This window comes from Diadema setosum, chromosome 4 (genome assembly GCF_964275005.1).
Source record: "Diadema setosum chromosome 4, eeDiaSeto1, whole genome shotgun sequence".
In the NCBI taxonomy this organism is placed as follows: domain Eukaryota; kingdom Metazoa; phylum Echinodermata; class Echinoidea; order Diadematoida; family Diadematidae; genus Diadema; species Diadema setosum.
Window position 1 is genome coordinate 37,733,019 of NC_092688.1, and position 13,332 is coordinate 37,746,350.

The 13,332-nt window shown below is 35.5% G+C and overlaps 1 protein-coding gene across 1 annotated transcript in view; it reads right to left on the bottom strand.

Moving 5' to 3' along the window:
• Window positions 1-2,415: 2,415 nt before the first annotated feature.
• The window catches only part of LOC140227841 (uncharacterized), a 40,367-nt gene continuing 29,450 nt past the window's right edge, over window positions 2,416-13,332 (bottom strand). Inside the window, 5 exon segments of the mRNA XM_072308235.1 lie at window positions 2,416-2,495; window positions 4,982-5,048; window positions 5,545-5,727; window positions 10,076-10,258; window positions 12,461-12,643. Of these exon segments, the coding sequence (XP_072164336.1) occupies window positions 2,416-2,495; window positions 4,982-5,048; window positions 5,545-5,727; window positions 10,076-10,258; window positions 12,461-12,643 (696 nt within the window).

The following is a 13,332-nucleotide window of genomic DNA, read 5'->3' on the forward strand; positions in this document are numbered from 1 at the left end:
GTAGATAAATGATCGGGTTGATTCGATTCGATTCGAGTTCATACAAGTCACAGTTTTTTATATAGTAGTGTCAACCCACTCTTAAAAGAGCGAGTCTATAATCTGATGCAGGACTAGCAGCTCATCACAACGGAAACCATCCCTATGACCCTCCAACGTAGGCAGTCTCCATCAAATACATATAACGAGTGTAAGTACATATAAGTATGTAGATAAACTGTTAAAAAGTGATTGCGGAAATAGACAAAAAGCGACAATATCCTATGAGGTATAGAATGATAATGAAGAGTCACATTGCACGACACTTTGTTTGCAATTTCCGAGAACTATGAAGGAATATCCTTGCAACGAATATTTGTTAATGTAATTATACTGTACACACAGTATTCGGTCGTCTTTAAACAACAACACGTTTTTTTTTTTTTTTATATATACATGGATTATAAGTAGCTCAGTTACAAATGCCTCTACATGTAAAACTGTCTTGCCGCGAAATGTATCAGAACTGAATATCAATCGTTACAGGTAAATGTCAATCCATTTAATACGAGAGCGACAATTGTGACAAGCAAATTTCAAAATAATCGACATTAATCTACATATTCATTAATGTTGGTAAGCCGAATATTATTCTTGAGTCGGCCTTGACTGAAGTAGAATGATGATTTTATATTCCTATTTTTTTTAATGTACCAAACGAATGTTGGTCTGAAACTCCATTAGCAATATAACATAATCATCTTTGTGTCACGTCCTCGTTTTTCATCTCCATCGAGGGTCTATATGACGCATTGTATTTTTGGTTGTTGTTTTTAAACACAATATTCGTCTCATCAGAAGTATAAATTCAAAGATTGCTTTCAAATCAAAATCAAATTATTGTACAAAATGCACGATACAAATCCATGACTCAATAATAATATAAATCTTTGTTAACGTTCTCACAACTTTGTTAGAGTATTGGCATCGGTTCTTGATGTCAATGTAGGAAGTTTTACTATGGATCTTGTATCCACAGGTGGACACGTGCGAACATAATGAAATCAGGACAGTCTTCCAAATTCATTGCTCTTCTTCACAATATTGTTAAGCACGTTGCCTGTGTATGTGTGAGCGTGTGTACATGAGTGCATGTGGTGTTTTGTGTGTGTGTGTGTGTGTTTCAGTATAATGTATGCTTACACTCTTGCTAGCTGTTCGTAATCCTGCTCTTTAGGAGCAGATAAAATGTATTGTGTATGAATTGAATACAAGGTCCTTGAAAACAGAACACAATAAATTATTGTATATACAAAACCGGTCAACAAGGTATATCTTTCAGCCATAAAAGAGAATTTTCAAAAGTTACTGGCACAATGATGGAGCAGGGACTCAATAAAGTATCCGTCGTGTTTAAGTTTTGATCGTTTTCTGAATGTGTTTTTTTTTTTTTTTCAACTTTGGTCTTTTTTGTTTGTTTGTTTGTTTTTTTTAACTTTGATCAGTTTACGGGCACATGCCTCCGGTAAAAGAGCGTTTATAACGAAATTTCGCTTACAAATACGAAAAGTTCAGGCTCCAACATTATTCGCTCTGCGATTTCTGTTCTAATTGTTTATTTGTTCGATTATAACAAAATTTCGAGAAAAAAAAAAAAAAAACCCGGAAGAAAACTGCCGGTCTCGAGGACTTCGATTTAACGGGAGTCGACCGTATTTCAGCTCAGCTCATTGAGGTTCTCTGAGTCAAGGTTTTATATATACATATATATATATATATATATATATATATGTATATATATATATATATATATATATATGTATATATATATATATATATATATATGAAAAGTTTGTTCGCAAAAACCGATAAGTCCATATTTGCCAAATGGAGATATTTGCGATTAAAGGTCAAGAAAAATAAAGAGAATAATAATAAGTAGTTTTTGCTTCTTTTGACCATAACTTCAAAAATGTACCTTTATATGTAGTGACCAATATATCATTTAAAAGGTTGTTCTTTATGACAGAGACCTTACTTCAAAATCTTCAAAAATGGACACTATAATATGTCCCGTCCTCCGTTCTTACTCATTCCTGTCCCTCCTCGATTTCTTTTCCGATTCGAATGTTGCTCCAATGTATTTCTGCTCGTGTCCTTTCGTTCTGGTCCATGTTCTCATTTTCTTGCTTCCCTCACTTCCTTCCTTTACTTTTTTTGCCCCCCCCCCCCCTTCGGTTCTTGTCTATCAACTTTGCGACTCTTCTCTATGACGTTTAGCCTTGGTTAGTTCTCCTCTCCAGCATTTATTTTGTTCTCTTGCTTGTTCTCTTCCTCCTCTTACATGAGTCCTTTCTTTTCCTGGTCGTCTCAAGAAACCCACTCCTCGAATAGTAACATACTTCCATAGCCGTTTGTCTAAGATTCCTCAGGAGCTTATAAGTGTTCTTGAGCACAACCTTGTCCTGTTTCGTGGCTGCTCTCGCCTTCTGAATCGCTGTCATCACTGGGTTTCTATTGGAGAGTGAGAGGAGATCAGCAAAATAATCAAGTTTTGTCAGATAGTTATAGAGATGACACGTGAATTCTCGTCGGATCCAAATAAGTTACTGCGGTTACGCCAACCCTTATTGTCAGTATTGCTAGTTTTCACTCGCAGCTTATGGGACAATATTTTAGCTTGGCCAGTCTTTCTCCTCTGCACCTTCGATCTACACATTTTAAGCGAAGATTTGCCTGGAATTGTATTTTCTGTACTTTGAAATACACTGTTATTTATACGGTTTTTAGAACGATGATGTATACTTATTGATCATTTTTGAATGATCCTTGTATTACACTCTTCAGTCTTTTTTTACTGGACCACTCTTTTTCCATACCTACTTCATTGTTATCCTTCAAAGCATACCTGAGGTGTTTTGGGTTATACTATTTATATCATATCTTATTATATGCTACTACACTGTAAAAAAACATCGGTGTTAGATTTAACACCACGGGTGTTAAATCTAACACCGATCAAACTTCAATAAAGGACCACACCCACAGGTGTTGAAAATGCACTGTGATGGTGTTAAAAAGTGTTCACCTGACACTTCGTGGTGTTAATTTGACACTGTACCTGGTGTTATTTTGACACTGTACTGGAGTTAATTCAAAAATGACACCACATGGTGTTGATTTGATATTTGTTGGTGTTAATATCAATGTTTTAACACCAGTCCAGCTTCAATAAGAGACCACACCAGCTGGTGTTAATTTGGTGTAAATTTATTTTCACATTTTTTTCAAAAATCTAGTATCTTAATGTAAAATTTTTGATCGTCTTGTTTAAATTAAAAATCAACAAGAAGTGCAGTTACTAAGAAACTCTTCAACAAACAGTTTACAATTTGGAAATGACACCCGGAGGTGTTAATTTAACACCATAAATGAGCACCGAAAATTTAACACCAGCTCGGTGTTCACTATTTAACACCGGACTTTTCGCAGTGTAGTATGAGATTCACTTTTCGTTTCGTAATTTTTTCCTTGATTGGAATAAATCAAGCTATGTGATTGTTTTTCGCATGCCTTGTTTCACTCCTTGCTGGATGAAAAATAAAAAGAGAACTGAACTGAACTGAAAAAGTGGCGTTGCATGTCTTCACTCAAAATAGCCAAATCTTTGCGCCGTGTACGTGACTGTCTAGAAAAACTTAAACTGAAATAGGAAACCTAATTTTGCCAAAATCTGAGAGCACCAAAAATAGAGAGCTGTATAACTTTATATATTGTGTAAGCAGCAGCGTGCGTTGAGAAAAGTAAATTGTTTTGAGCGACGACATGCAAGTGGACGTCGGTATGAACACTTCCCAATAGCCTACGTCAAACCATCGTTATGCATCAGTGATTCAGGTACTTTGCTCCCCTCTATGTTAAGTTATAATGTATAAATCTACTCAAATCCATGGTAGTAAAATACTGTAACGAATGTTGAAATTCAACTCTTTTTTTCTGACTGAAATATGACTACATACCTTGATACTTTTTTTTTTTTTTCATCTCAAAAGATACTGGCAAATCTTGGTAAAAATATGAAGGTATCATTTTTTTTTTTATTTCATGCTATTAATATCTCAACGTACAGTTGAAAACACATCAACGATGTACCTTCACATGCACATCTTTTTCCATTCTTGTCAAAATGTTATATCCTTCTTCCTCAATACTCTTCACCGATGACCATTATGGTATTCAAACATGATTGTAATTCTTATTGGAATTTTCAAAATCATCCTCAATAAACGGAAGGAATGCGACTTATTATACTGTCATAATTATTTGGGTAACGTGTTATTAGAGATTATAAGGCAATTTTCCATTGCTGACTAAAGGTTGAGTAGGTCTTTGTGTTTGGTAGCGATTTGGAATAATTTATATCACTCCTTCCAAATGTCATATAGTCATGCACATTGTGACTTGTGGTTGATACATTTTCAAAGTTGCCTTGACAGTATAAGCAAGGAGTGAACTGACATAAAAAATCTCAAATATGCATTAATAGCCACCGGCCAAGTCTAGTTATTGTCTTCGTGCCCTATGTAATGGCAGACAGATAATGTATTAATAATATAAAGTTGTAAACGAAAGAGGGCGGGCTCTTATTGAGAGAGTAATGTGAAGTACATCAAGTGAAACTGAAGTTGCGAGGTCTTCAAAACGTACTAGTGTAAAAAAAAGAAACATGTTTGTCACCATCACAAGATGATACAATGCAAACTCCTTGCTGAGGTAAATATGGCGTAAAAAATGTGAAAATTGCTCATTTGTAATACGTAAAGGGTGCTGCTAATGATGAAATACATGTTTCCAGTTTGTGCAGTTTCTAATGGGGCATTTGATTTCCACTTCTTTTTTATTGCTCCCACCGGCTTTCCTATTGATTTCGGTTATGCTAGCTACAATGCTTTACTACAATTACATGCGTTATAATTGATGAGATGAAAATCACAATTATTATGTATACCTCTATTCCTCCTTGATAGCAGCTCGCTTAACGGCTTGCCATCGATGGTGATGCACTCTATCTAGAGCATGATGAACAATGATATGGAAGAGGCACATATTCTATATCAATACAATCAATTTTGATTTCCTCTAAACAAAATTATTTCATGGCAGCATACCAAATATGAATTTAATCACGCTTTGTTTGCTGATTATGGAATGGCACATCCACCTTCGATGCAGAAAGTTCTCATTTTAATTTTCTAAACAAAAACTTCAATTGATTGTCGGATGCCGGAAGGGATCCCGAATACACGTGTTTTCAATGTCAACGCTTGAAATATTTAGATTTTTGTTTTCATTTTTACTTTCAAAACACACTATATTCGCCATTGGCATTGTGGAAGTTTGCAACTAGATTACTTCTATCTAGATTGATGGACTTCCAAAATTGTTGTCACCACGAAGACATAACTGTTGCAATGATAAAGTCACGACATCAAAGTCTTGATGTCACCCCCCCCCCCCCGTTTTGAACAAGACAGTGCTGAACTGATGAAAATGACTAATTCTTACTTTACAGCGTGAAGCCTGTGAGGCAATTGTCTTAAAGAATGTCCTTGGAAGGCTCATCCCGTAGAGATCGACACGTGTAAGATGGGGCAGACGACAAAGAAATTCAGCCAAATTTGCTGCTGCTGTCTTTGAGAATGGCACATTTGACACACGAAGATCGAAAAGTATTTCCAATTCCATGATCTGTAACAGTAAGAAAGAACAAATAATCAGGTATGAACCTTTAAGCACAGGTCTCATTACTCATTAATTTTTCTTTTGTCTATTTCTGATTCTCGATGTTTCCGTAATTTTCAGATCATGAATAATGTCATTAATTTGTACATGTAGCTATTACGTATTGTATTTTATAATATAATGATATCGCCATTATAATATTGAGTAACTCAATGAAACCCGGATATTAGACATAATAGCTGTGATAAAGGTGACCCGTCATTCTCTATTACTGGTCAATGTCTGGAGCATCAAACATTACGGTAAAACCTGGAGGGAATAAACCGTTTGATAAATAAAAGAAGGTGTCACATTGCTTTCTCGACAATTATTGAGATTGTATGACTCGACGTCCTAGTAGCCTTTATGTCAAGGTGAAAGTGTCTCTGTCTACACTCAAAATGTCCCATACATTTTGGAAACAAATGATAGCTTGATCACAATTATGTTTTATATTATAGTTTTCTTTTTCTTTAATTTCTTAATCATAAAGGCGTATACACCCTCATCCCTTGTTTGGTTCCATTCAATCACCTGGTCTCAACTTCTATCCGTTCTCCGTTTTTCTTTCGCCAACACTAACTATCCGGGGCTTACAGCCAAACAAGCTTGCTGTCATGTATAAGTCCCGTCATACTTGTCTTTGTACAACCCCACTTCGATTTCGACCAATTATCATGATTAGTTATTGCACCCGTTAAAGTTACCGGGAAAAAATATTGTAATTTATTTCCATTCAACGCAATAACTTCTCTGTTTAATTTGAATGAAACATACTGAAATAACCTTAAATTTCTTCATTCAAACCAACATATGAAACTGATGTCAAGCAGTTGTTTTCTTTAATTATTGTCAAAGTCATCGTTTGATTATGTGTCTTTGCGTCTGTTTTGTAACTATGTACTAGCCGTCCTCTTTCTTTTCCCTTTGTAACGAAAAAAAGCAAAACAAAACAAAACAAAACAAAACAGACAAACAAGCAAAAAATCTTTCTTCTTGGGACTAAAAAAGCAGCTGCACCATCTCAATCGCCGTATTTAGGGATCCCCTCAATTCCTCTCTCTCTCTCTCTCTCTCTCTCTCTCCCTCCCTCCATCCCCCTCCAACTCATCCTCCTCTCTCTTTCTCTCTCCATGCTTTTGCACGTTTGTTTCATAGCAGAAATTTGATAATCAACTTATCGGAGAAAAAAAAAAATGTGTATCATCAGAAAAGTAAAGACTGTTTAAAGCCCATCCGGATAAAGTTTTTTTTTTTTTTTTTGAATTGATTATGTTTACATGTCAGTATATTTTTCATTGCATGAAGAGTGTCCATATCTTTGCTTTCATGCATACATTGAATATCATAATGGTAAGGAGGACTGTAAGAGTAACAATCCTTGTTTTCAATGTAAAAAAGAATAAGATTTATTTATAAAGGAATTAAATTCCGACATAATTATAAATCACACATACCCGGTTCGTTCTCATTTTCGAAGAAGAATTTACGTAACCCTCCAAACACTTTATTATCATTCTTTTTCACGTAATCAACACACGTATATGATGCGATGACACTAATAACGACGTTATTGAAAGTAGCAAAAAAGGCATTCTCCTTTTATACATATAAATACGATGAGCACATTTTGACATGACCTGGGCCCTGTTTCATAAAGCTGTTCGTAAAGTTACGAACAACTTACGAGCGACTGGTGATCAGTTCTGGTGTGCTATACTTATCAGAATTTCCATAATTCAGCACAAGAACTGATCACCAGTCGCCCGTAAGTTGTTCGTAACTTTACGAACAGCTTTATGAAACACCCCCAGGTCTTCCAAGAGTTTGCGAGATGATCGCCATATTTATGCTAATGCTTTAATAACATAGATCAAATCCTGCTGCAAATTTCGTGTATGTTTCGCCATGGATATTTAGCAAAGGCAGTTATGTTTTGAGGCTATCGCTTTTGGTTGCAAAAACAGAAAAATATTATTCAAATAAATTCAATAATGATATCATGTCACTGTGATTTGACAAACAAAAAAACAAACAAACAAACAAACACTTTGCGAACTTATACCGTATGTCCCTCCCCCCCCCCAAAAAAAAGAAAGAATACAACGGGATCCTCTGCAATGACATCTTTAAAAATAGTGAATCAATCCAAATAAGAATTCAGGGTATGAAACTATAACTCATTGTCCACATCTTATGAGGAATTTTGTAGAGGATGCCGAGAATGTCTTCCCTCCAAGTTCTGCCTATTGTATTCAAACACAAAAGCATCGAAGTGCTAAACTTGGAAGAATCAGACCCATGACATGCTTTACAAGTTTTCACATATCTCTGTGACGGCTTAATTGAATGAGGGTTTTTTTTTTTTTGGTTTTTATTTTGCAAAATAGAGCTAAGATGTTATATTTTAAGACCCTGGAGTAGTATTTAGACATATTGGGTGTTATCAATGCGAAAATTGGATTGTATTCTTTTTTTTCTTTTTTTTTTGGGGGGGGGGGACATACTGTATTGCACATTGAAATCGAGGACTTGCAGTCACGTACTTCCACGGCATGTGTTATCCCCAAATTATGCGAACATTGACATATCTGAAGACAATTGTATTTGACTTCCTTCCACTCAAACAAACGTTTACCCTGGGGAACTTTTTAATTTTAGAGAAGCAATCAACCTAGATTTTCTTATTTACAGCTAAGATTAGCATGTCATCATTTGTTTAGTGTTTTCTTCTATTTATCAGTCATTGTTTATTGGCCCGCCACACGTACGTGTGTGTCCGTGCCTCTGTTGTGTTACCATGCCCTAGCAGTCGTTTTTCTTCTCCCTTCCTGGAGAAATATAAATGAATATGAAATAAATACTAAAATAGAAAAATAGATAAATGAATAAATAAATGAAATGTGAACAATGTTCATTTCCTGGGAATAATAGTACATCGGCACTACCACATCACTCCATCTATACAGGGATCTTATCCCACACCCACATTCTCTTCTCTCTCTCACTCTCTCTCTCTCTCCCTCTTTCTCTCTCTACGCGTGTGTACTGTTATTGTCAAAGCAGAAATTTAACACCGATGATCAAACCTATCGTGGAGAAACGTGTGTATCATCAGAAAATTGGGAATGGTAACCCGTCTTCTGTCCCATTGGTGCATGGTGGTAGTCACGTGGTCATTGTTGATCATCATACTTACCATGCTCACATAATTATACGTTACATAACACTAAATGACATTATCATAGGTTATTGAAAGTACCAGAAATATTATACTTTCCTTTATACATAGAGCATAAGGAGTGAACAGATTCAGTCAATTTAGATTGATTTGATTTGATTTCTGAGTTTCTTTTCCATACATAAATGACATACGAAGTCAATTGAACGAACTAAGGGAGATTGATCACAGTATAATTTGAATCTGACATTTAAAACAAATAAATGATTAATTCAGATACCCAACATCTTTTTCTAACACAATGCAAAACGAACACAAACAAGCATTATTTTATGCATATATCATATTTATGCCAACATAGAATCTCGTATATCTGTCGTTCAAAGAAAAATTAAGCAACTCTTGATGTACAGAAATTCAGGAGACCACCACCATAAGCAAACGCTTGACGAGGACAATGGCCTCAGAAATGATAGTCTAAACAATATGACATTGTAAGAATAATTATAAAAGTCACCACTCACTGAGTGGCGATAAAGAGAAAGGGAGGGAAGAATTTTCCTGAAAGAAAATTAATGAATAAACAAATAAATAAATAAATAAATAAATAAATGTGCACAATGTTCATTTCCTGGGAATAATAGTACAGCGACCCTACCACATCACCGCATCTATAGGGATCTTATCCCTCCTCCCCCTACATTCTCTTCTCTCTCTCTCTCTCTCTCTCCACGTTGCGCACTGTTTGTGTCATAGCAGATATTTTAATACCAGTAATCAAACTTATTGTAGAGAAACGTGTGTATCATCAGAAAAGAAAAGACTGTGTAAAACCCATCCGGCTAAGGTTTGTATTTCGGAAGTGATTATCTTTATTTTTTAATACATTTTCTCTTGCAAGAAAAGTGTCTAAACCTATTCTTTTGTTAATACATTGAGTGTCATAATGCTGAGGAGGACTAGAGTTGCAAACATTGTTTGATCAATGTTAAACAGAATGAGGTTAATTTGCAAAGGAATTACAGCCGATAAATTAGTCACACATACCAGGTTCTTTTTCATTTTTGAAGAACAAATTATACATGCTCCCAACACTAAAAGACTCATATCAACTATAGTCAAAGACTACATTACCTTGCACGATGATGCTGAGGTGACAGCTGTTGAGAGGAAACTGTCTGGCAAGTAGTGGGAGAACAGGGTGAACTTGGAAAGACGTGGCATAGTACACACCCATTTGGCAAGGTCTCCTCCCACCGAGGACTGCTTTGGAATACCATTATCACTTTCGGTTAAATGTAAGGTCAGATCTCTAATCTGAAGGAGGAAAGCGAATTAAAATGTTGTGAAGACTTAAAGGCGAAGAAATAATTAAATCATGTGAAAATGGTGAGAAGGAAAAATCGCAGACGAAGCGAAGAGACCAATGTAAAGGTGGATAGAAGGCTGATGTATCCCATTCTAAAGGAACGGATGCTCGTGGCAGTGGGAATGGTAACCCGACTTCTTTCACATTGGTGCATGGTGGCAGTCACGTGGTCATTGTTGATCATCATACTTACCATGCTCACAGGATCACATGTTACGATAACACTAAATGACATTATCAGGTTATTGAAAGTACCAGAAATATGTACTCTCCTTTATCCAAATAGAACAAAAGGAGTATACAGACTCAGTCAATTTTGATTGATTGGGTTTGATTTCTGAATTTCTGAATTTCTTTTTCATATCGAATGCAAAGTCATTTGAACGAACTAATTGATCGTAGTATAATTTGAATCGGACAGTTTGAACAAATGCATTGTTAATTATTAATTCAAATATCCAACATTTGTTTTTTCTAACACAATGGAATTTGAAAACAAATAAGCATTATTTTATGCATATATTATGTAAACATATGGGATCCCGTTTATCTGTCGTTCAAAGAAAAATTGAGCAACTCTTGATGTACAGAAATTCAGGAGACCATCACCGTAAGCAAACGCTTGACGAGGACATTGGCCTCAGAAATGATAGTCTAAACGATACGACATTGTAAGAATAATTATAAAAGTCACCATTCACTGAATGGCGATAAAGAGAAAGGGAGGGAAGAATTTTATTGAAAGAAAATAAATGAATAAACAAACAAATAAATAAATAAATAAAAAATGTGCACAATGTTCATTTCCTGGGAATAATAGTACAGCGACCCATACCACATCACCGCATCTATAGGGATCTTATCCCTCCTCCCCCCCCCTACATTCTCTTCTCTCTCTCTCTCTCTCTCTCTCTCTCTCCACGTTGCGCACTGTTTGTGTCATAGCAGATATTTTAATACCAGTAATCAAACTTATTGTAGAGAAACGTGTGTATCATCAGAAAAGAAAAGACTGTTGTTGATCATCATACTTACCATGCTCACAGGATCACATGTTACGATAACACTAAATGACATTATCAGGTTATTGAAATACCAGAAATAATAAATGTACTCTCCTTTATCCAAATAGAACAAAAGGAGTATACAGACTCAGTCAATTCTCATTGTTTTGATTTGATTTCTGATTTTTTTTTTCATACATAAATGGAATACGAAGTTAGTTGAACGAACTAATTGATCACAGTATAATTTGAATCTGACACTTAAAACAAATAAATGATCAATTCAGATATCCAACATTTTTTTTTCTAACACAATGCAAATTGAAAACAAACAAGCATTATTTTATGCACATATATTTATGCAAACATAAAGGACCCCGTATATCTGTCGTTCAAAGAAAAATTAAGCAACTCTTGATGTACAGAAATTCAGGAGACCATCACCATAAGCAAACGCTTGACGAGGACAATGACCTCAGAAATGATAGTCTAAACAATACGACATTGTAAGAATAATAATAAAAGTCACCACTCACTGAGTGACGTAAAGAGAAAGGGAGTGAAGAATTTTCCTGAAAGAAAATTAATGAATAAACAAACAAATAAATAGATAAATAAAAAATGTGCACAATGTTCATTTCCTGGGAATAATAGTACAGCGACCCTACCACATCACCGCATCTATAGGGATCTTATCCCTCCTCCCCCTACATTCTCTTCTCTCTCTCTCTCTCTCTCTCTCCACGTTGCGCACTGTTTGTGTCATAGCAGATATTTTAATACCAGTAATCAAACTTATTGTAGAGAAACGTGTGTATCATCAGAAAAGAGAAGACTGTGTAAAACCCATCCGGCTAAGGTTTGTATTTCGGAAGTGATTATCTTTATTTTTTAATACATTTTCTCTTCCAAGAAAAGTGTCTAAACCTATTCTTTTGTTAATACATTGAGTGTCATAATGCTGAGGAGGACTAGAGTTGCAAACATTGTTTAATCAATGTTAAACAGAATGAGGTTAATTTGCAAAGGAATTACAGCCGATAAATTAATCACACATACCAGGTTCTTTTTCATTTTTGAAGAAGAAATTATACATGCTTCACATACTACATGACTCATATCAACTATAGTCAAAGACTACATTACCTTGCACGATGATGCTGAGGTGACAGCTGTTGAGAGGAAACTATCTGGCAAGTAGGGACATGACAGACTGAACTTCGAAAGACATGGCAGAGTAAACACCCATTGGGCAAGGTCTCCTCCCATCGAGGACTGCTTCAGGAAACCATTATCACTGTTGGAAATACTTATGGTCAGACCTTCAATCTGAGGGGGAAAAGCGAATTAAGATATTGTGAAGACCTAAAGGCGAAGAAAATAATGAAATCATGTAAAAATGGTGAGAAGGAATAATCGAAGACGAAGCGAAGAGACCAATGTAAAGGTGGATAGAAGGCTGATGTATCCCATTCTAAAGGAACGGATGATCGTGGCAGTGGGAATGGTAACCCGACTTCTCACATTGGTGCATAGTGGCAGTCACGTGGTCATTGTTGATCATCGTATAAGATTACCATGCTCACAGGATCACATGTTACGATAACACTAAATGACATTATCAGGTTATTGAAAGTACCAGAAATATGTACTCTCCTTTATCCAAATAGAACAAAAGGAGTATACAGACTCAGCCAATTCTCATTGTTTTGATTTGATTTCTGATTTTTTTTTCATACATAAATGGAATACGAAGTTAGTTGAACGAATTAATTGATCACAGTAGAATTTGAATCGGACAGTTAAAACAAATACATGATCAATTCAGATATCCAACATTTTTTTTTCTAACACAATGCAAATTGAAAACAAACAAGCATTATTTTATGCACATATATTTATGTAAACATATCGGACCCCGTATATCTGTCGTTCAAAGAAAAATTAAGCAACTCTTGATGTACAGAAATTCAGGAGACCACCACCACAAGCAAACGCTTGACGAGGACAATGACCTC